Source organism: Amblyomma mixtum, chromosome 2 (assembly GCF_055824585.1).
Source record: "Amblyomma mixtum isolate Tamu chromosome 2, ASM5582458v1, whole genome shotgun sequence".
Lineage (NCBI taxonomy): Eukaryota > Metazoa > Arthropoda > Arachnida > Ixodida > Ixodidae > Amblyomma > Amblyomma mixtum.
This window is the reverse complement of record NC_143013.1, coordinates 243,625,727-243,648,879: the sequence shown is the minus strand read 5'-3', so window position 1 is coordinate 243,648,879 and position 23,153 is coordinate 243,625,727. Positions and strand designations below refer to the sequence as shown.

The following is a 23,153-nucleotide window of genomic DNA, read 5'->3' as shown; positions in this document are numbered from 1 at the left end:
TTGACTACTCTGGTATGAAAGAATCAAACTGTGAGTTTGTGTGAGGGTTTCAATGACATGCTTGTGCGTAAATGTCCATGGTCGCCGGCTGTCACCTGCCTTAGATGCGAATCCAGTTACATTCGTGTAATGTTGTCTTGTGACGCACGAAAACGAGAATTCTAAGCCGGACGCTCTTAATTGGTGGCAGCGTTCGCATAGTCGCCGCATTTTTGCCACGAGCCTGGAGAGAAGGGCCAAACGAAGTTATTGATGATGGAATACGCTCGAAGCTGCGCATTACTAACATAAATTTTCCTCCCATTGTAAAACTGCTGCCCCAAATTATCCACGGCACAGACAAGAAATTTTTTCCCCAACCGCCGATCAACGACGCGCCATAGCGGTGAATTTTGTGATTAAATAAATTTGAACTAATTTACCGCCTGGTAACTATTCAGCCGGAATATGGAGAAGTTGGAAATTGATACCTGAGTGCACATCGTTGCAAGAACAAAGTTTTGTGGCAGCCCGAGCGTCGAAAAACCGAGAATTCACTATCGAACTAAAAGGAAAATCTGCTATTAGAGAGGCTGAAAGGCTTCGAAACTAGACATAAATAACTTTCATAAGCCATCTACTCATCGACTGGATGCGAGTAAATGTTGTTCGACGTCACATGACACGATCTAATTTTATTACGACGAATTCAAGCTGCCAAAGCGTCTTGCTGAAGTGATAATCCTTCACGGATTCAGAATTGGCCATTGCTTACTCGTCCGACCAAGCTCCGCTCCATTCAGAACGACCCCAGGGGTTCCTCAGGCGAATGAGGTTCACTTCCACGTCTCCTTCCATTAACACCTGAAACAATTGAAACAGCAAGAAATATCAAGCACGAACAGCCCAGCTTTGGTGTAACTGTTATGGTTTCTGAATACTGCCTCTGTGCTCAAAATGATTCTTTTTTTCCAAAATGAGAGAAATGATTGCCTAGCCTTATTTCAGCGGCCGCATTTCTTTGGCATATTCCGCTGCATGAGGCACTCATATATTTGAATATGCCTAAGCGTTGTTTTTGTTTATGCCCAATTTGCAACACTCGTGACCTTAAAGGCAGAGTGACATCCTGTTGACGTATTGCAATTTTAATTCGGTCGGAAATCGACGCCTTGCATGCATTCCCGCCATTGTTAAACGCAGAATGCAAGACTACGATTCTACGACTGGGCATGAACAATTCATTCCTTGAGCGCCGCTACGAAGCCTTCATACGTGGAAGAAATAACTAACTAACTAACCATCCAACCAACTAACCAATTAACTAACCAACCAACCAACCAACCAACTAACTAACTAACTAACTAAAAACTAACTTATCCGACCTGAACTGCTGAAGCTACGCGCTGGACAGCAACACCGGCCCGTCACGTCATGTCAATGCGCCCTATACTCTGTGAGAAATTTTATGGCAACGTAGCGAGAGTTACGAAGCCGACACACACCCTTACTTTCCACGCGCTGGAGTATAGTCCTGATTGCAGGTAGTAGTTTGCTCTTAAACATAGTATGCTGTCAATATTCATCACTGAAAGCAGATTCCTAACACAACTGCCAACTTCAAACTTTGCAATTTAAAGGAATAAACAGTTTTCTTGACTGAAATAAATTAACTGTGAAAGTCTCTTCACAAACTTCAGGGGGCTCATCTGCGCCTTAAAGGAATCACATGATAACGTTAATTTGTTAATGCCCACGAATGCGGAATTCGTCCTTCTCTGATCTACATTCGTAAATCACTGGGCGTCTTCTTACCACTCCTGGCGAAATGTTTTATCGGTTAGGCTATGCGCCACTGTCCAGGCAGGTGGCTGTTTCAAACAGCCACCGGTTGGGCTTAAGCGACCCAGGTTGCTCTTGCCGAGCAGCCACTCGAGATCAGTCATTAAATTAACTGCCACCTGCCACGGCGGGCAGTTCGCTCAGCCCGATTGGTAGGTTGCCACCCGCCATGATAGGCAGGTTGTGACTACGTCACTATGTCACGTGACCTAGGTGGCACGTGGGCCGCCTTCTTTTTTTCTGCACACCAACGCCACTGACTCCAGGGTCACCACTGAACGGAGCAGTTGCGCTGCCGCTTTAAAACCACCATATAGATGGCGCTAAGTACACCAGCGGTAGAGTGAAGCGGTGGGCAGGTGGCCTGGTGTACACACTCCTCCAGCCGAATCATTTGGCAGAATGGTGCAGTAACGAACACTGGCCCCCTGTAGCCTTCCCTGCATTGCTATGGAAAGCTGTTAAAGAGTACAGTATTTCTAAAAACGTCAAAAACAACGTGGATGTGCGATGAAAGGAAAACCGCAAAAGAGCAAATCGTTTCGAAACTCCCTGTCTATTGATTATTTATTGTGATCATGCTTTTTTTTTATTATGCTTCCCTCAGCAAAGGTACCTCAGTGAAATGATGGGTTACTCTGCATCAGAGAATTGCAGGGATTACTTCCTGCCCCAGTAAAAACTGAGGATTTGCATTTTTTAGCGTTCTCATATGCAACCTATGATATTTAAGCAAAGATAATAGAAGCTCAAGGAAACGAAGTGCATAAAATAATGAGAATTTTGTTTTACCTCCGCTGTGACTGCCCTCGTTTTGAACGAGAGCGCGGTTTCCTGATTGCTACTCTGTACCGCTTGGACTCGCGTCCTCTAACAGAGTCCAAGGTTCTGGGGTCTTGGACACAACCTTCCCCCCAAAAGAAAGCGGTGAAAGCGCTCCTGAGATTCTTAAGAGACTCGAGGTTGTATTCCAGTCTATAATCTATAAGTTTTCAGTGCGCGCCCTCTGTCCTCATGACATAGTGGTCGTTGGACACTTGGAAAACTGATTTCATGGCCGCTCTTTTTCCTTTTTGCCCATTTGTTCCCCTCCCCAAGTGTAAGGTAGCCTACTGGGCATCGCCTGGTTAACCTCCCTGCCTTTCCGTTCTTTTCTTTCTCTCTCTCTCTCTTGTTTTACAATTGATATTTTTTTGAGAACCAGTCGGTCATTGTTACAGCCACTTTGCATCCACGAGATTCTCGGAAAGCTTGCTTACCTTCTCAGCGCCGGTGACACTATACGCGTGGAAATCATGGAGGCCCCTGGCTCCCTTCTCCTTCTCCTGTTAAGTTTTCGAAGGAAGTTTCAGGCTGACTGTCGCGCTGATTACGGCGCGGATCAAAGTGCTATAATTCAGCTCACCGTGATAGAAGAAGTCACGAGAGAATTCCTGTCCAGCGCCCTCTGTAGGATCCTAAAGAAATCCTTCGACTCGCTCGACACAGCGAGCTGTTCGGTCAGTCCCCCAGTGAATGCGACGAAAGCCTCGATCGCAAAGCCTCCTTTGAGTGCAGCGTAGCCTCCATGCAGCCTGTGAAAACAGGGTGATTTGATTAATTGATTAATTGGTTTATTTATTGATTGGCTGAGTAACTGATTAATTGATTGGTTGATTGACTGATGTAGATTAGCGTGGTGACGGCACTGCGGATGAACGAACACATTTACGTTGTAGCCCATTAACGTTGAAGCCCACATTTACGTTATCGCCCATATTTTACATTTTCTTTATGTTACGAAATCGCAACCCACAATACCAAATTATAGGAACATTGACATAAGTTACAGGCATCCCATCCCTACACAATAAACAAGAATATACCAAAATGGTGGTTTCAATTTAACACATATCTCTTAAATTTCCGTGCTCTAGACATTTATTCCGTTACTGGGAAATGGTATCGGTTCATCTAGTGATTGTATGCCCACCACCAATCGGCGTGGAATTGGTGTAGAATGACTCGAGTTTATTGCAATCGTAAACCGTTTTTTTTTTTTCATGTTCATCAAAAACACTCCATTTTGAAAGATAGATTCCTTCACCATAAGCCTTATCGGATCCTGTTCGGGTGCTCGTAGTCTTCTAATGAGATTCGAAATAAAGACCATCGTTTATCACTGCTAATTACTGACTGTTACAGGGGAATACTTAATGTTATTACGTTGGATAGATATTAAATCGAAACCTTTACTACTTGCACTTTCAGCCTTTGCCGTGGCGCGGCGGTGCCACCATTGACCTCAATTACCATAAGGAAGTGCGCAAATGGACAAGTGATTTTACGCCGATCTGGACATCTTTTTGGCTTGTAGTATAGGGGCACGATAGCAGACTAAAATCAGCTGTTTATGGCTTTACCGAAGTAATACGGTCTGTACCTTACTGAAAATGAGCATCAGGACAAGGCTTTTCCTAGAGTTTCATTAGTATTATGAGGCAGTATTGACGCTGTTCAACACAACAGGTGACACAAGGAGCGCACCTCACTTGGTGCCTGCCATTTACTCGTGATACGTTTCGAGGTAACAGAATCCCACCGCTGCCACCAGTTGATATGTTTTGCCGGGCTAGTAGCGTGTTCCACCAGGCATCGGGTCCAGGAGCACCGCCGCAGTGCCGAAGAAGGAAGGACCGTGGGCCAGAGACGGGGGGTAGGGGAAGTGAAGGAAAAACTGTATTTACATATTTACATGATTATCTACAAAAAGAGACAAACATGGTAAAAACTGAGAAGTCTCAGGGAAACGTTGAAGGAATCGCTCAGGGAATTGCTCCTCGATGAACGTGTCGAGCGCTTTAAATTGACCCTCCCGAGATCTTCCCGCCTTTTTCCGACCAATCGGAGGGACTTCGTCCGGGTGCTCCAAGGTCGTTCACCGCTTCGTCGTCTTCCTCGGCTGAGGCCCTTGGATAGTCGGAAGTGGCCCGTCAGGCCAGGTGGATTCCATATCTTGTTTCGAGGAAACGCGAAGGGCGAACACCTGCAGCGTCGTCACCTCGCTTCATCCGCTGAGGCCCGTGGATACTCGGAAGTGTCCAGAAGAGCGTGTTGACGGGCTAGTCGTTTCCGGCCAGGTGGATGCCATATCTTGTTCCAAGGAAATGCCCCAAAGGCGAACACCTGCTGCGGCGTCACCCCGCGGTTGACAAAAGAGCGAGGCGCGGTTGAATGGCAGGCGCTTGGCAGACGCTCGTCTCCGCAGGTGGCAGCTGGCGTTGAGACATGTCACCCTGACAGATGCACACACAAAGTCGCAGGGTCAATACTTGGGTGCCGTTAAAGGGGAACTCCGGAAAACACGTCGTAGCAGTTAGGCAGAAGTGGTGGCACGTGGAATCCAGGAGTCGAATGCGTCCCTCGTGTTCGGTTCTACCTGTCAAGAGGTTGCATGGGAGCGCGTGCATGAAGAAAGACCACTTTCGCAGAAACACGCACTGCATCTGGGCATGGCCTAAGTGGAGACAGGTGTGACGGGAACACACAAAGAGAGTTAGGGGGGGGGGGGAGTAGAAACACAACAGTCGCGTAAAAGGTATCTCGGAACCCGGATCAGGACAAAATATATAAAGCAATGAGGTGCTTTTGTGCTTCACTGCTAGAACTTGCATTCCCTTGAAGGTACACACATAACGCAGGACGATTATTTATTCGTGATTTTTTATTGTGTTAGCAATACTACTGTAGATTTCGCCTCCTAGCGTAGCCCCGGTCGGTAGGGGAGGATGACCTTGAATAGCATTGCTTGAGCCGCGCTCCGCCAGATGGCAGCGTCGTCGGCGCGCCGCGCGGCAGCAGCACCGAACAGTTTGCTCTGCCTACGACAGATGGCGTCACTAGGAGGTCCGCCACTTCTGCCCTTCGAAGCCGGCGTTAGCAGCATTGGCGCGCAGTGCATCGACATCACATGGCGGACAAAGACCTTTACCCACACAGCATGGTGGGATTCTGCCCCATCTCTCCAATCAGGACGCCATGCTGCAGCTCACTCACGACATCTTTGATCCGGATATTCCGGCCCACAAAAAGGCAGTCCTGGCTTTGGATCTCTCCAAAGCCTTTGATCGCGTCGAGCATCAGGCGATTATGACTGCCCTCTCCCCCCTGAATATAGGTGCACGGATGTACACCTACGTTCAGGCTTTTCTCATGGACCGCACGGCTGAGGTTCATTTTAGCCCCCCTGCATCCCCACCCTACACCCTTAGGAGCGTCGGCACCCCACAGGGGTCCGTCCTCTCTCCTTTCCTATTCAACGCCACCCTCACCCCCCTCGCCCGGAAACTGTCTACCATACCTAATCTCAAACACACCCTCTATGCGGACGACATCACGCTCTGGACCACCTACGGTAGTGATGGCGACATAGAGGGCACCTTACAAAACGCCACCACACTCACAAAATACCACGCCCAGAGCATCGTATTTTCGTGCTCCCCAGAGAAGTCTGAGCTCCTTATTCTCCGCCTAACCACACGCGGATACCCCGCCGCACCCATTCTCATTGAACTGAATGGCTCTCCCATCCTGGAGGTGGATACTCTCAGGTTCTGGGACTCCACATTTAGAACAATCGCAAAAACACCGTAACCCTGAAGAAGCTCAAGCAGGTGACAGGCACGATATCGCACCTTATTCGCAGAGTTTCGGACCAGCACAGAGGCATGAAGGAGCACGACTTCATTCATGCCTTCGTCCTCAGCCATTTCTTATACACAATTCTCTATATCCGGCTGACCAGACAGGAAACGACCGCCTTGGATGTCATGTTATGCACTGCGTTCAAGACGGCCCTACACCAGCCAGTTAGCACTTCCACAGAATGCCTTCTACACCTGGGCCTCCACAACACAGTTGGGGAGCTTCTGGAAGCCCATTGCCAAGCGCAATACTTGCGACTCACCCAAAAATCCACTGGTCGCCATACCCTGGAGTCTCTAGACATGCGTATCCCAGCGAATGACCTACCGTCCTCCCCATCCCTCGGCCCCTTCACCGAGAACCTCTCATCAAACCTCTCCCACACAACATGCTACCCCAGCATCATGAGTCGCGCCCCCGAGCCTGAGCAAAGGCGCTTCACAAATACTACGGCTCCGAATCGGATGCTGTATGGGTGGACGCCGCATGCACGGGTGAGGAAGCGGCGGTGGCCGTCGCCAACTCCTCCCTACAGCCTCTTGCTACAGTCCCCCTCCCCTCAGTCACCTTCTCGGAGGCAGCCGAAAAAGCAGCCATCGCCTACACGCTTGCACACACGGAAGCACGCTACATAATATCGGACTTCAAAACCGCGATACTAAATTTCGCGCGCGGGCGAGTTCATGTCCCTGCGTTTAGCATACTGAGCTCGCCTGCTGCCCACCAGCCCCGCCATGTGGAGCTCGTATGGGTGCCTGCGCACTCCGGGAATCGCGGTAATGAGGCCGCCAATGCGTTAGCCCGAGGTTCTTTAAACCGGGTGCCGTCGGCCTCCAATCTGGGATTCACGCGGGATGGCATGCACTTCTTCATCGATCTGACTCAGGCCTTTCGGCCCGCGCGCCTGCTCTGCCCCCACCCCACCCCTCCCTAGACAACTACCACCAGACGCTCTGGCCACGCCTCCAGGCGCGCACCCTCCCGTCCCCCTATCTGCAATCCCGATATCACTCCACTAGCCCTTCCTGTACCCTCTGCCAGCATCCCTCCGCTACCCTTTCCCACATCCTCTTCCTCTGCCCGGCGGACCCTCCTCCGCGGGGCTTGGATCACCTCACCACTTGGGAGGCATGGGAGACCCTGCTGCGCTCCGCGGACCCGGCCAAGCTGGCCATCGCAACCAGCCGGGCTGCCGACGTCATGGTTTGCAGGAACATGAACGTTTGAGTGCAGTGGGGCCGTGCGGGGCCCAGGGGTCTGTGAGCCCCAAACTCCTCTGCATAAAATAAAGTTTCTATGGTGATGATGATCGATGGCATTCGAATGATATTCCTTGGTATCGGTGCTACTTTGATGGTGTTTCTGTATTCGTCTGGTATCGTCTACGTGCTTTTTATCTCCTTTATTGTGGCTTCTCACACATGGTGAGAAGAGAAGCAAGAGCAGTATTATTAGTTTTTATTTGTCATATTGCTACGGACGCTGGGAGGACGACGAAGTGGTTTTGTTACGAAGACGACGCTGAGGTGCGAGCTTGTGTACTGTGAGATATCACAGCATCTAGGTTCCGGCGTCGAGCGTTATTAAGCGTGCAAGACACAACACTTTTAACATCGGTGGAATATCAGCATCTGAAATATTCATGGAGCAGGAAAATTTGTCCATCTCGGCAGCTAGAAGTATCTCTGACGAGGTTGCGCTGCCGCATCCCCCCTCTAAATTTCTATCTGCACAGATCTGGTTTGCGCTATCTCCCCTCTGTGCATTTTGCCGTGAGCCTGAATCTATCGACCATTTTTGGCTCCATTGTCGTCGTTTCACCTCTTTGAGAAGAAGACTGCTGGAGTTGCCCTTACAGCAACTTGGCCTCAGTTTGAGCAGCCCACACTTGCTATCATTTGGTGCCACCACACTTGGGTTCAGCCACAGGTCTGTTTATGATGCTGTTTAAAATTTCTTGCTGGAATCTCATCGACTACCTTGCTAACGCTTTCAGTATTTTCTTTTTATGCTTCATTTTTTTTTCATCGAATTATTCTCTTTTCTCTCTTTCTCTCTCTCTCCAATCCAATCTCCTTTATATATATATATATATATATATATATATATATATATATTATGATTATTATTATTCTTATTATTTGTTTTCAGTTTTGCTGATTTTTTTTTTCATCCTCTCCGTGCCTTTCTTGTGGTAGACTCCCCCGGTGTTCCTCTCCCGTGTGCTTTCCTTTTGCCTTTTCTACGTACAGGTGAATACCAACCTTTTCCACCCGATTCTTGGCCGATCCCCCAGAGTGGGTATGTGCCATTCTGTCGTAGGCTACAACAACAACAACGACTACTCCAAGCCGTCGGTCCCTTGCGTAGCATATTACCTCTGCTGTTTCTATTTCTGCTTCTAGCCGCCACGTATCATTTGGTGGAGGTTGCTAAATTCGATCCCCGACCTCAAGCTGGCTCTCCGCCGTGGCCGCCGTCTCGCCACCAGGTCTAACGAGTCCGAGCCATCTCCCTCTCCGTCAACACCGCCAGCGGTCGTCGTCGCCCACCACCGCGAACCGGGCACGTTCTGCGGTACCGACGACGTTGATGTGGACGACTGGCTGGCCCTTTATGAACGCGTCAGCACGCACAACAGGTGGGATCCAACCCTGATGCTCGCTAATGTCATATTTTATCTGACCGGCACCGCGAGAGTGTGGTTCGAAACCCACGAAGAGGACTTGACCTCATGGGACATCTGTAAACAGAAGCTCCGCGACCTCTTCGGAAAACCCATCGGCCGCCAACTTGCCGCCAAGAAGGCCCTCGCGTCACGCGCCCAAACTTCCTCCGAGCCATACATAGCGTACATACAAGACGTCCTCGCCTTGTGTCGTAAAGTGGATAAAGACATGTCCGAGGCAGATCGAGTTGGCCACATACTGAAAGGCATTGCCGACGATGCCTTTAACCTGCTTCTATGCAAAGACTGTTCCACGGTCGCCTCTGTCCTTGAGAGGTGCCGGCGTTTCGAGCAAGCCAAACACCGGCGCATTTCTCACCGTTTTGACCGGCTGCCGAACACTGCTGCTAGCTCCTCCTGTGAAGATCTGCCAACATTGCGGCAGCCTTCCGACCCGGCTAACTTAACCCGTATCGTGCGCCGCGAACTGGAGGCGATGACGCCCGCTGTTTCTTCCTTGCCACTGCCGGACAACACCTTGGCCCTCATCCAAGCCGTCGTTCGACAGGAGGTTGCGAACATGGCCGTCCCTTCTCGTGTCGTGGACAACGCTCATGCCAGCCCGGACCCTCCAGTGATCGCAGCTGCCACTTACAGTCGCAGCTTCTCGCCTCGGTACCGATATCGCAATCCTGCCGAATGGCGTACCTCTGATGACAGGCCGATCTGTTTTACCTGCTCTCACGTCGGACACATCTCCCGTCACTGCCGCAGCCGTTGGTCCCCGCCACCTCGCCCCTACTCCTTCGTCGACCGTCGCAACGACTACGGCCCGCGCCCCTTCACCCCACGTCCCGATCCGCTCCGTGACGAGCCCGCTCCGCACGCTCGTGGGTCCAGCCGCTCACCTTCTCCATTAGGCCGCCGCTCCCGTTCTCCTACCACACGTCGCAGCCCTTCTCCTTCGACCTCCCGCCACTTCTCGGAAAACTAGCCGATGCAGCCCCCGGAGGTGACGCTGCATCATTGACCCGGCCTGAAAATCCTCTCTTGAACCCCCGCTGCCCAACGTAATCTCTTGAATATTCTCGTGGATGGTGTCCCGGTCCTTGCCCTCATTGATACTGGCGCCCAAGTGTCTGTCCTGAACTCTTCTTTGCGCCGCCGTCTGAAGAAAGTTTTAACGCCTGCCGCCATGTCCACGGTTCGCGTCGCCGATGGCAGCCCCGCTGCCGTGATTGGAATGTGCACTGCGAGAGTCAGCATTGCCGGACGTCATATACCCGTTCTGTTCACCGTCCTGACCAGGTGCCCTCAGGACATAATCCTTGGCCTTGACTTTTTAACCGCCCATTCAGCTCTTATTGACTGTTCCTCAGGCCTTCTCCGATTGGATCTGCCCCTGTGCAATGACGATTCCACCAGCTCACCTCGCCTTCAATCCACCGAGTGTGCTCGTCTCCCGCCACAAGCTGCTGTCTACATCCCTATGTCGCCTTCTCCTCCCGTTCCTGATGGAGACTACGTCGCCTGCCCTACCACCGCTGTGATTCTGAATCGTAACGTCCTCTTTCCCCACACCATTGTCCACATCACCAACAACTGCACCTGCCTCCCTGTCCTCAACTTCAGCCTGTCCCCTCAGGTACTTCCGACCGGCATTTCACTTGCTGATCTGTCCCCATTGACCGATTGCACAGTCTCTGTCCTGGCTCCTGACCCAACGACTGCCGTATCCAATGTCCCTACATCGCAGCCCTCCAGTGAGGATTCTATTTCCCGGATGATAGCGGCCGATCTACCCTCTGCTGATTCTACAGCTCTTCACAGCCTCTTGTCCTCCTACAGTGATATTTTTTACTTTGGGGACCGTCCCTTGGGTCAAACCTCTGTTGTCGCCCACCACATTGACACCGGCGAGGCCCGCCCTATTCACAGACAGCCCTATAGGGTCTCCCTCGCAGAGCGCCGTGTTATTCAGGCAGAAGTTGACAAGATGCCGGCCCGCAACATCATCGAGCCTTCGAGTAGTCCTTGGGCGTCCCCTGTCATGCTTGTTAAAAAGAAAGATCAAACTTGGCGATTCTGCGTCGATTACCGCCATCTGAATGCTGTCACAAAGAAAGACGTCTACCCTTTGCCCCGAATTGACGACGCTCTCGACTGCTTGCACGGCGCCAGTTACTTTTCCTCCATCGATCTTCGCTCAGGGTACTGGCAGATCGCTGTCGATGAACGGGATCGGGAGAAAACCGCCTTTGCCACCCCGGACGGCCTGTACCAGTTTAAAGTCATGCCTTTTGGCCTGTGCAATGCCCCTGCCACCTTCGAGCGCATGATGGACTCACTCCTGCGCGGTTTTAAGTGGACGACATGCCTCTGCTACTTAGATGACGTGATTGTTTTTTCGTCCACATTCCAAAGCCATCTTCATCGCCTTTCAGCCATCCTTGCCGTCTTCCGCCGCGCTGGTCTTCAGCTGAACTCGAAGAAATGTACCTTCGGCCGCCGACAGCTCAAGGTCCTTGGCCACTTGGTCGATTCTGCTGGGATCCAATCCGACCCCGACTAGGTCCGCGCCGTGCGTTCATTTCCTACTCCGCGCTCCTCCGGTGATGTGCGCAGCTTTCTCGGCCTATGTTCCTATTTCCGCCGGTTCATCCAGAACTTTGCGGAAATAGCCCGACCTCTTACCACGCTCCTCAAGAGGGACATCCCGTTCTCTTGGGGACCCCCCCCAAGCTGACGCCTTCAGAGCCCTTATCAATGCCCTCACTGCTCCACCTGTGTTGGCTCACTTTAATCCTTCAGCCCCTACGGAACTTCGGACCGATGCGAGCGGCCATGGCGTTGGTGCCCTACTTGCTCAGCGGCAACGCAACAAGCTTCGCGTTATTGCGTACGCCAGCCGTCTCCTTTCTGTGTCAGAGCGCAACTATTCTATCACCGAGCGGGAATGCCTCGCCCTGGTTTGGGCTATTGCAAAATTCCGCCCTTACTTGTTTGGGCACCCTTTCTCTGTTATCACGGATCACCACGCCTTATGCTGGCTTTCTTCGCTCAAAGACCCTACAGGCCGGCTGGGGCGCCGGGCTCTTCGCCTTCAAGAGTACACATTTTGTGTCGTCCACAAGTCCGGCCGCTTGCACCAGGACGCGGATTGCTTGTCCCGTTACCCTGTCGATGCGCCTTCCTCCAACGAATGCGAGGCTGACGCCTGCGTCTTATCCATCTCGGCCTTCCGCAACATTGCGCAAGAACAGCGCTTGGATTCTTCGCTACGTTCCCTCATCGACCGCCTCACTGCCAACCGCTGTGATGCGTCCCTCGCCCCGTTTGTACTCCATGAGAACGTCCTCTACCGGCGCAATATGAGGCCTGACGGCGCTGACCTCTTGCTCGTGGTCCCGCAACACCTGCGCCGCAGCGTCCTTGAGCAGCTTCATGACGTTCCCACGGCCGGTCACCTTGGAGGCTCCCGCACCTACGACAGCGTGCGCCGCCGCTTCTTTTGGCCCGGTCTATACCGTTCTGTCTGCCGTTATGTGGCCGCTTGCGAGCTCTGCCAACGACGGAAGACGCCCTCGGTTCTCCCCCCCGGACACCTTCAGCCGATTCCCATCCCCGAAGACCCGTTTTCCCGTGTCGGCCTCGACCTGCTCGGCCCTTTTCCGGTGTCTGCTATGGGAAACAAATGGATCGCGGTCGCGACGGACTATTCCACGCGCTACGCTATTACGCGAGCGATCCCAACCAGCTGCGCAACTGATGTCGCTGACTTTCTCCTGCACGACGTCATACTCCACCACGGTGCTCCCCGTCACCTGCTCACCGATCGCGGCCGCTGCTTTCTTTCCAAAGTGGTCGCCGAACTGCTCCGCTTCTGCTCCGCCCGTCCGTCATCAATTCGCCACGGCCTACCATCCGCAGACGAACGGGCTCACTGAACGTCTGAACCGTACCCTCACCAACATGATTTCCATGTACGTCTCCGACCATCACCGCGACTGGGATATTAGCCTCCCATTTGTTACATTCGCCTACAATTCTACGCGTCACGATACAGCCGGTTTCTCCCCTTTTTATCTTCTCTTTGGCCGCGATCCTTTGCTGCCTTTCGACAGTGTGCTGCCCGCCACCGCCTCAACGAGTCCTTACGCTCGGGACGCCATCGCTCGCGCCGACGCTGCCCGTCTTGTCGCCCGCCAGCAGCTGTCAGCCTCCCAAGTCAATCAGAAACGACGTCATGACTGTCGCCGTCGTGAAGTCACCTACTCTCCTGGCTCTCTTGTTTTACTCTGGGTCCCTTCCCGCCGTGTGGGCCTTTGTGAAAAACTGCTTTCCCGATATACAGGCCCTTATCGGGTCGTACGTCCGGTGACCGCGGTGACTTACGAGATCACTCCGCTACATCCGCCATCCCCGGCCGCTGCACCCCGCACCGACACCGTCCATGTGTCCCGCCTCAAACCTTACAACTCGCCGTCTAGCTAGCCTGTGTAGTGCGCACCGGGACGGTGCTTTTGCCGCGAGGGGGGTCATGCTACGGACGCTGGGAGGACGACGAAGTGGTTTTGTTACGAAGACGACGCTGAGGTGCGAGCTTGTGTACTGTGAGACTACTCCAAGCCGTCGGTCCCTTGCGTAGCAGATTACCTCTGCTGTTTCTATTTCTGCTTCTAGCCGCCACGTATCAATATTATCTTACGGTTGCAGTATTATTAGTTTTTATCTTATATTAGCTACATTATCCTAGAGTTATATTAATATTAGTTTTTTTAGGTTAGTTCCATTAACTTACAGTTACAGTATGTTCTTTATCTATATTATTTTACAGTTTTGTTATTAAATGTTATATTTCCGCAGTGGAGTCCTACGGAAGCCTTCCTTTTGCACCCGTACCCGTATGGTACACGGGCGTTTTCAAGCCGGCCGTTTTCGCAGCAGAGTATGTACGAAGATCACTGGTAACTAGAAACGACACAGTGTACGTAGACGCCGCTACATACACTGAGGACAGAAACCACAAGAAAAGCAACGTGGCGACGGTTATCAACTCGGACCTAAAAGAAATCACCAGCGTATCAATCCGGAACTGTATGGTAGTCGAGGGCGAAGAGGCAGCCGTGGCTCTAGCGGCAGCGGAGGCTACCAATCCAACATGTCCTTAACCATACTCACCGACTCACAAGCTGCAACTACCTAAACGGCAGAATCAGCCACAGCGCGCTCCGCATTCTCCGCTCAAGTGGCAAAACCGAAAACAACCAGGCCAAACACATGATAGTTTGGGTGCCGGGACATACCGACATTACGGGAAATAAGGACGCGGATAGGATAGCTCGAGGGTACGCAACAAACCGAGCATCCAACAATCCCGACCCCGCTGAGGAACCCGAGCCGGTAGCCCAAAGCTATACAGAGATTCTAAACTACTACAGAGGGATCAGACGAAAATACCTGCCCCCACACAAACAACTAAATAGAGAAGACGCCGTAGCATGGCGACAGTTAAAAACGGGAACATTCCCGTGCCTAAACATGCTAAGTGAAATCGACCCCACGCAGTACAAGAGCGATTGCACGTTGTGTGGAGACAAACAAACCCTATACCATACCACATGGGCTTGCCAGGAAATATACGAGCTGGCCATAATAGAAAACCCGAGTGCGGAACACTGCGAGAGGATGCTATTCAGCGACATCTTGAAAGTCCAACAAGGACTTGTAAGGCGTGCAAGCAGGGCAGCTACCCTCAGCGGAGCTCTGGACTAGGGGAACCGACCCTGAAGAAAAGATGGAAGACTCCATGTGAAGCCGCAAAACATACTGTAAAATAGAGCAAATAAACGTTTTCCACCACCACCATTCGAATCATATCGGTTAAGCAATATCCTAATTTCTAGTCGGACCACATAAATAAATAACATCGAGTGGGAAATCGGTCGATTTCGAGAATCGAACCAGGGTCTCCGGAGTGCGAGACGAGCATGCTAGCCACTCCACCACGCTAGATTTTTTTTTATTCCTTCCGCCATGCTAGCTCGATGGTTTGGAATGAACAAAGGCGCGTCTAGTGAATACAGTGTCTTCGTTCACTCCCATCTTTCTCCCTTCCCGTTACGGCGAGGTTCAGGTGTCCACCTAGATATGCGAGACAGATACATGTCCTTTCCTCGAAAACCAATTTACTCACGAGCAAGGCGTACAGCCGAACGGGCGACGGCGTGTTGTGGACACACTGGCAGCGTGGCGGAATGGTCACGTGACCAAATATGGCGGCGCCCATGCTCCTGCACTGCAAAGCGTCTATAAATGCGCGCTTGCCTTGGAGTGAATGCTATGCAGCCCTCTAAAGAGAAATGGCAGCGACAGGAAGAAGCGAGAAAGCGACAACGTGCACAAGAGACGCCAGAACAGCGTGAAGAACGTCTTGCAAAGCGTCGTGCTAAGGATGCAGCTCGGAGACAACGTTCTACCTCGCAGAGTGGTCCCACGTCATCGGTCACCGATGAATCTCACCACCTTACCGTTCAGGAACGCCGCAATGTTACCGGGCGAAGGCAACGCGCCGAAAATTCGCCAGAAGAACGCGCACCATTGCTAACGCACTTTACCTGGTTTAACCAGAGCTAAACCACTGCCAATTTTTTTTCCTTCCATCGGTCAAGAGCAGGGATATTTTTAGTAAAATCTGTTTACCTATATTTCACGCCTTGTAAGCGAGAACTCATCCGCAGAGCTTGTGTGAAAAATAGTATAACTACAGAGTACTTCGCGAGAGCATGCGACGTTTCAGCACCACGGTAAAATTACGGAAGAAACTTTGGAAATTCTAAAGTGTGCTTGGCGAAAGCCTTGTGGTCAACCCACCGCCGCTTCCCCGAATACGCTCGTCGCTGTGGTCTTGAATGCTCCCCGAGCAAATCGGAATTTGTGCACATACGCCCCAACTCAAAGTGCACAACCAAAATTGCCCTTTCCCTACTTAGCGGACCGATACCTGAACACGAGGAGATCCGGGTACTGGGGCTTTTCATTCATCATAGGCGCAAGATAGACACTACCCTAAACAAGCTACGTAAGGTGGGGGACCAGGTGGGTCGGATGCTCCGCCGGGTGTCCAATAAAAGGGGGGGATGCAAAGATGCCCTGCGGCTGGCCAATGCATTCGTGACCAGCCGGATTTTATATTCGGCTCCCTACCTCCACCTACGCAAATGCGATAAGAATGCCTTAGAAGTAGTTTTTTTTTTATTCGAGCTGTTCGCCATCAGGCATAATGAAAAAGGAAAGAAAGTTATAAAAAGGAGTGCAAACAAGCCTCGCTTAAAAAGCGGCACAAGTTCGTGATATAGCGATTATCTAGAGTCCGCTTGGTATAGTCGTCTGCAACGTCCCATCGCAGGCCAACCTTTCTTAGTAAACATCGTCTCACGGAAGCTGTAGCGCTCCGCAAGATTTATAAGAGAGCACTCGACCTCCCCATAACGACGTCCAACAAGCGTCTCCTCGGTCTGGGGATGACCAACACCTTTGGGGAGTTACGAGAAGCTCATCTTAACAATCAATACTTGCGCCTAAGCAAAACACCTGCGGGGAGCCGCCTTCTGACCCGCTTACACATATCCTACGCAACACATACAGAAGAACGGGTCCGCATCCCTGAAGCCTGGCGCTTTGCACTCCAGGTGCGACCCCTTCCGAAGAACATGACTGCAGACACCCATGATGGTCGCCGTCTCGCGCGGGCGGAGGCTATTTCTCAACAATATGGCCATAAGCCAGGTGTCTTCTATGTGGATGCGGCCGGCCCACACCATGGGGGTTGGTACACGGCGGCCGTCATCCACCAAAACACTACAGTTCAGGGCCTTACTTTCCGTGCCCCAAACATTACATTTGCGGAAGAGATCGCCATTGCACTGGCCGCCGCAGATCCAGAGTCCCGAGTCATTATTACGGACTCCAGGGGCGTCTGCCGCAATATTGAGCAAGGGTATATTCCAGACCGTGCTTTCAAAATTCTCCACGCATGCGATTACACAGGGTTTCTGACCCATCGTACCATCGTGTGGGCTCCGGCTCATGCGGGTCTTGAGGGGAACGAGGCAGCCGACGCTGCCGCCCGCGCGCTTACTCACCGGGCGTCGCCTCATCCGCAGCCTGATCCGGAATTCAATTTCAATCCGGCCATCACCTTTAAAGAGATCACCTCTCTTTATCAAAATTTTCATGGTCTCTATCCCCCTCCCTGTAAAGGCCTCACCAGGGTGGAGGAGCGCTGGCTTCTCCGCCTCTATACCAATACTGTACTGTGCCCGGCAGTACTTAAGCACTTCAATTCTTCTTTCTCGGGCGCGTGCCCACACTGTGAGGAGGAGTTTTCGGACACCTACCACATGGTGTGGGCATGCCCTTCCAATCCTGCCTACCCACCCCACTCGAGAGGACTGGGAAGCTGCCCTGCGCGGCTGCTCCGAACTCCATGCCCAACAGGCATTGGTAGCTAGAGCCCGGGCCGCTGCGGAAGCTACAGGGATCCCGGACTAGGGATCCCTCCTAGTGTTTGTAAGGGGCGGGCCCTTCAGGCTCGCCCCATCGACCTCTCACTGTAAATAGAAATAAAAGTTTTCCTCCTCCTCCTCCTCCGAACCTCTTGGCGCGTGGAGGGCTTCCCAAATATGCGGTTTTTATTGTCTTTGGTGACTGCGGTCTCTATTTTGTTTGTAGTGTTTTGGTGTGCAGCTCTTTGGCGCTCGTTTCGCGGCGTCGCCGTAGCCGTTGTCCGTTCGGCGTCCATTGTGTTCATTGGCGTTGGCGTTGACGTTTTTCACTCGGATCATTCTAAGGAAAGGAAGCGCTCATAACTGGCTCCCTGGGTCAGTGGACGCCTGAATCGCGCTTTTGTGTTGTTGCGGCCGCAAGATCCGTTGCCTAGCAACCGCCGCGGTGGACACCCGAAACGCACCATACATGAAGGGAGGCAGTGGGAGTGAAAGAAGAAAGACGGAGAGGGGCCGTAGAGAAGAAAATGAAAATTTTATTTGAGGAAAGGAAATTACGCAGTAACTGTCTCGCATATCTCGGTGGACACCCGTCATCCGCTTGCTGAGGAAGTGAGAAAGTGAGAGTGAAAGAAGGACCAGAAAGAGGGCCCGTAGTGAAGTAAATGAATTTGAGGAAAGGAAATTACGGAGGAGGTTGCACCGCTGCGCGGAGGAGAGGCCACAGTCAGCGCACGGGCGGACACCGCGAGCATGGATGGACACCGCGAGCATGGATGGACACCGCGAGCATGAGCCATTAAAGGCTTTCGCCTTAATATATCATTTGAAGTCAGAGTAAATGCTGAGTTCCGAAATATTCAGTCTCTAGCGGTATCTGCTCACTTGGCGTAGGCCTTCTCCAGTAGGGCGCTCCAGAACTCTCCGTCGGCACTGGAGGTCATGAAGACCAGTCTGCCGGACGTCTCCTTCACCGGAAGCCGGTCATCGACGGGCACGTCGATCCACCTGTTGAACCTCCAGAGGCGGAAGTGGAAGATGCCTGCGTACTCTCCTTCCGCGAAGCTCTGTCTCGCAGGCACAACATTCTCCAGCAGCTTCGGGTGCATCGTTACGGTGGCGATAGAAGCGGCCATCCAGCAGTTTCCTGAAATTCAAGTGATAATGATTGAGCGTATCGCTGATAACTTTGGCTTCTCACATTCCAAAGTCTATTTACTTCTGGTGGTTACGTTAAAGGGAAATGATGATAGGATGAAAGACAGTTTGTGATATACTCACCCAGCCATACTTGCTCGATGTCAAAGCGACTAAAGCCTTCCGTCATGAACTCCGGGTTGTCGATGATTTCCTGCCAGCACGATGACACAATTCGTGAGTGTTACGAAGCTTATGCAGAGCAACGACTAAAGCATTTCCACTCGATAAATAACGCACTCTTCGAAAGTACCCAGGACACTCGAAGTGAGTTTGCTCCTGCGCCTGCATCGGAGCTTCAGTGGCACTCGTTAGACTTTCCAGCCGGGAAAAGTTGACGAGCAAGCTGTTTTCACCCTCCAGATATTTCTTTTAGATCGGTTAGTTATTTAGAATGCTAATCAGTTAAGTAAATAAATTTAAAGCAGCGTGGTTTTCATATGTGAGCCGCACTGAACGAGCCACGGCAAGGGCTGGTGGTGAGAGAATTTTCAAACCGGGTGCCGTACAGGGGTAGTGCATCAAACTTCATGAAGCATAAGAAGACACACATAGGCGAGCGGTTATTTAGTGTCATTTTGAAGAAACAAAGGGGGCAAAAGACGGGGACATTGAACACTGAATAGTGCATGTCTTGTCTTTCTCTGCCATGTGCTCTGCGCTATTTCATTCTTCAGTCATGAAGCACACAGAGTGACCTGAGACACGCAGTAAAGGACGAACCAGCAACCCCGCCAAAAGGACTTAACGCCACAAGGCACTTCTCTTTCGGGATGACTGCGAAACTTTGCTGAGTGAATCAGTTGTCTGTAAAATAATCACTCTTTTATTATCCCGTTGATGAACACCACAAATAAGTTTTTTAAAAATCCCCTACACTCCTATAAGGTTTCGGTGACTGTTGGCTTCCGCGTCATGTATGTCATAACGCACCCCTCTTTTTCTTCCCTTGTGAGCTCAGTAGCTAACGATGGCCTCGATTCTTGGAGTCTTCATGCGAAAGGTTCTGGCACAGCTTCCGTCCTCACCTTTAGGTCACGTTCCTACATGGCAGTCGCGATAATACAGGACGTAATACTTCCGCCGCTGTGAACGTGAGTGGCGCTGGTGAACACTATTAAGGTTCGGTTACACTACACAGAAATACCCCCAAAAGCACAAGACTGGACAGCCGTCGCCGTAGCTCAGTTGGTAGAGCACCGAACGCGAAATTCAGAGGTCGTAGGTTCGCATCCCATTAGGGTCATGTGGTGGTATTTTGCTTCTCCTTTCAGATCTGCTATTTTAAATAATTGCCCTATTAAACTCCCAATGATGAAACCACAATTTATAAAGAAAGCATCACCTACGTTCTTTGCTTTCGGTGGCTGTTTGCTTTCGTTATGGAAATCCGGATATAATTGTTCCAGCCAGTAATGAAAAACAGAGGTTCCCACACAAGCACACGCATACGCACACGCATACGCACACGCGTACGCACACGCGTACGCACACGCGTACGCACTCACGCGTAAGCACTCACGCGTAAGCACACAAAATACTTCATCGCCACGGACAACAGAGTGATGCTTTAGAATTCACAGCTGTTTACCTGAGAATGGCGCATACTTCATATTGAACACTTAAAAACTGTTGTCGGTTTAACCGAATGATTGCCATAAGGCTAAACCAACGCGTGGGAAGAATGAACACACCTGACGTTCAGAAACCAATAGACATGTCAAACATGAGTACGATATCGCAGTAAAAGCACTCAATGTTCAGTTTCATCTGTACAGCATTCTTCATTGAGACTGAGCAGATGCACAGGCTTCACATGCCCGGGACCACACTATCACCGGGTATTTTTGGCGATAATGGGTGTTCTAATACTAACGTTTTAAAATAAGCACATTTCTGCTCACACAGGTCAGAAACTTTCACTTCGTGCACTTAGATGGCGCCACAGTGTGTTTCGCTTCACGAGCGCTACACCTGTCCCGCTCAACTAAAACTGCCGTTGCAAAGACAGGAGCCGATGCGCCGTGATGTGCGCCCATTGCGTGCGTGGTGCGTGCGCAAATCTTTTGTGGACGCACAACTAAAACTGTCTGATAGCTAGGACCACCACTACTGGCACCTTGAAACATAAAGGAGAAAACAAAATGAAAAAAAAAAGAGCAGAATGCTGAGGCAAAGTATGAGTATCGAGCGTTAGCAATAGCGAACGAATATTCAGTATTTAGACATCCTCGCTATATCCGGTAAAAAATTTCATTACATCCGGATACGTAGTTTTTTTTGACGCCAACGTATGCACCAGAAGACAAATGATTTGACACCACTTCGAATGTCCTACGTCAATTAGTTTGGCCGTTATGGACGTTTGAAGTTTCAAAAAGACACGCTTTGAGAGAACCAATGGTCGTCAGTGCGAATCCCTGTGGTAGGCTATGTTTTGATTCGACTAGTGCTCTTATGCTCCGTAACGCGCTGAACGGTTTTATACCACTCCAAACCATCTACACCAATTACGTGGTCCATAATCTGTACCAATGGTCCCACCCACTGGTCCCACTTGTGTTTCATACTAACGCGATCTTGATTAATGCGAGAATTAATTAGAGCTCGCGCTCTAAAAAGAAGGAAGTTGAGCAAGCACGCAGTAATCTAGATGGCTTGCATGTTCGTATTTTTTCTCAGAAAATCAACAAAGTCACGGCAACGGGTTCTTACCCAAGGTCTCCTCCACACGATATTGGTCTTGGGGTCCTCGCTGCCCCAGGCCGTGGCTTCAGTGCAGGGAAACTCCGGATCCTCGAAAAGGTTTCCACTCTCCAAACACTGCTCCAGCAACGCGTCGTAGTCTTGAGGCGCGCCGCTTATCATAGCCTCGGTGCCTGAGAAGCGTTCACCGAACTACGCACCAGGACACATATGTTAATAACGAAACCAGAACACAAGATTTTACTGTCAGACACACAATTGGAGTTTTATCGTGAACATGGCAATATAATGAATTATCCCCTGCATCGAAAATTTCATTTAGCAGTGACTGCAGATTTATTCCAAGAGGATGAAAAAACTCATGAGTGTTTAGCTGTATTAAGCAGCTAGGCCACTGAAAGCAGCTGACGTATCAGACTTACCTTTATAATGCCGACCTAATAATACCAGAGAATACCGTACGTGACGTTTGCCTTCATTGCTGTGTTGCAGGTATTACAGCACACCTTAACCGCGTTCCGTTTTCCGCACAAATGAACTCCGCTTTCCATGGCAGTTAATGAATCCGCATGTAAGAGTTAGAGATAAAGTATTTGTTGTCTGGAAATAATTCATAAGGCTCACTGTTATTTTCTTTCTTGATGGCCGCCGTCAAGCCCATTTACATGTACTTTTTAGTTACAACATATAAACCTGAAACATCCCCAATTTCTTCTGTTATGAAGTCTGACTCATCGGCATATAACCGTAAACTTACAACTGAGCAGCAGTTAGGTGTTTCGAATGCGCAAGTTGTTGCTCGTAAGCATGCTTACTTTGGAGGCTCATGCAGTGCCCATGAACCTTAGCAAAATAAGTAAACGTATTATCCTTGACACGTACTGGACTGATGCCCGTATTGAATGAAATATTAGTATCCTGAGGAGCATTGTATTTAACTAATTCTGTTTGAATTCTCGAGCTAGAACAGACCGCAATTCAAGGGTTCAGCGCAGTGTTATTCTGCAGTCTTAATTTTCTCTGTAATTTCTTTATTTTCCGGTGGACACCCGTCAAAATTCGCGTGCAGTGACGTCACGGCCATTTCGACCAATCTGAAACGCGGACAAATTTTCTAACACGTCTTGGTCACAACAGTATGAGCCATTAAAGGCTTTCGCCTTAATAGATTCATGGGAGGAGTGGACAAGCTGAACTTTGCGATGGCCCTCTACCCCATGAAAGCGAAAACCAGAAAATGGCCTGTCAGAGTAATGTTCCACTTCACATCACTGACTTTGGCCAACTCATGGCTGGAGTATGTGCGAGACGCCAGCAGCCAGGGACTTCCAAGAAGAAAGGCCCTCGACATGCTCGCCTTCCAGACTGATGTGGCTCTCACTCTAGTGCAGTGCAACAAAGGGGCACCAAGGAAGAGAGGGCGGCCGAATGCTGACCCAGCTGAGCCACCACCACGTCGCTCACACAATGCTCGTCCGTCACCACCAAACGCTGTGACGTACGATGCCAAGGAGCATTGGCCTCAGCGGTCCAGTTGCCGTTTCCACAGCGGTGCAAGTACGAGAAATGTT

At 50.8% G+C, this 23,153-nt stretch overlaps 2 protein-coding genes across 2 annotated transcripts in view; one reads left to right on the top strand and one right to left on the bottom strand.

Moving 5' to 3' along the window:
* The window catches only part of LOC149363273 (calpain-9-like), a 57,336-nt gene extending 34,403 nt beyond the window's left edge, over positions 1 to 22,933 (bottom strand). The window contains exons 1-7 of the mRNA XM_089568449.1: positions 22,859 to 22,933; positions 21,592 to 21,774; positions 18,961 to 19,030; positions 18,565 to 18,826; positions 3,227 to 3,395; positions 3,081 to 3,146; positions 755 to 843 (exon numbers count right to left, since the gene is read on the bottom strand). Of these exons, the coding sequence (XP_089424575.1) occupies positions 755 to 843; positions 3,081 to 3,146; positions 3,227 to 3,395; positions 18,565 to 18,826; positions 18,961 to 19,030; positions 21,592 to 21,774; positions 22,859 to 22,933 (914 nt within the window). The remainder of the gene's footprint in view (positions 1 to 754; positions 844 to 3,080; positions 3,147 to 3,226; positions 3,396 to 18,564; positions 18,827 to 18,960; positions 19,031 to 21,591; positions 21,775 to 22,858) is intronic.
* LOC149363274 (uncharacterized) lies at positions 5,839 to 10,166 on the top strand. Its single transcript, XM_089567494.1, has 2 exons — positions 5,839 to 6,410; positions 8,996 to 10,166. Exons 1-2 carry the CDS (start codon positions 5,839 to 5,841, stop codon positions 10,164 to 10,166), a joined length of 1,743 nt encoding a protein of 580 aa, XP_089423620.1.
* Positions 22,934 to 23,153: the final 220 nt, after the last annotated feature.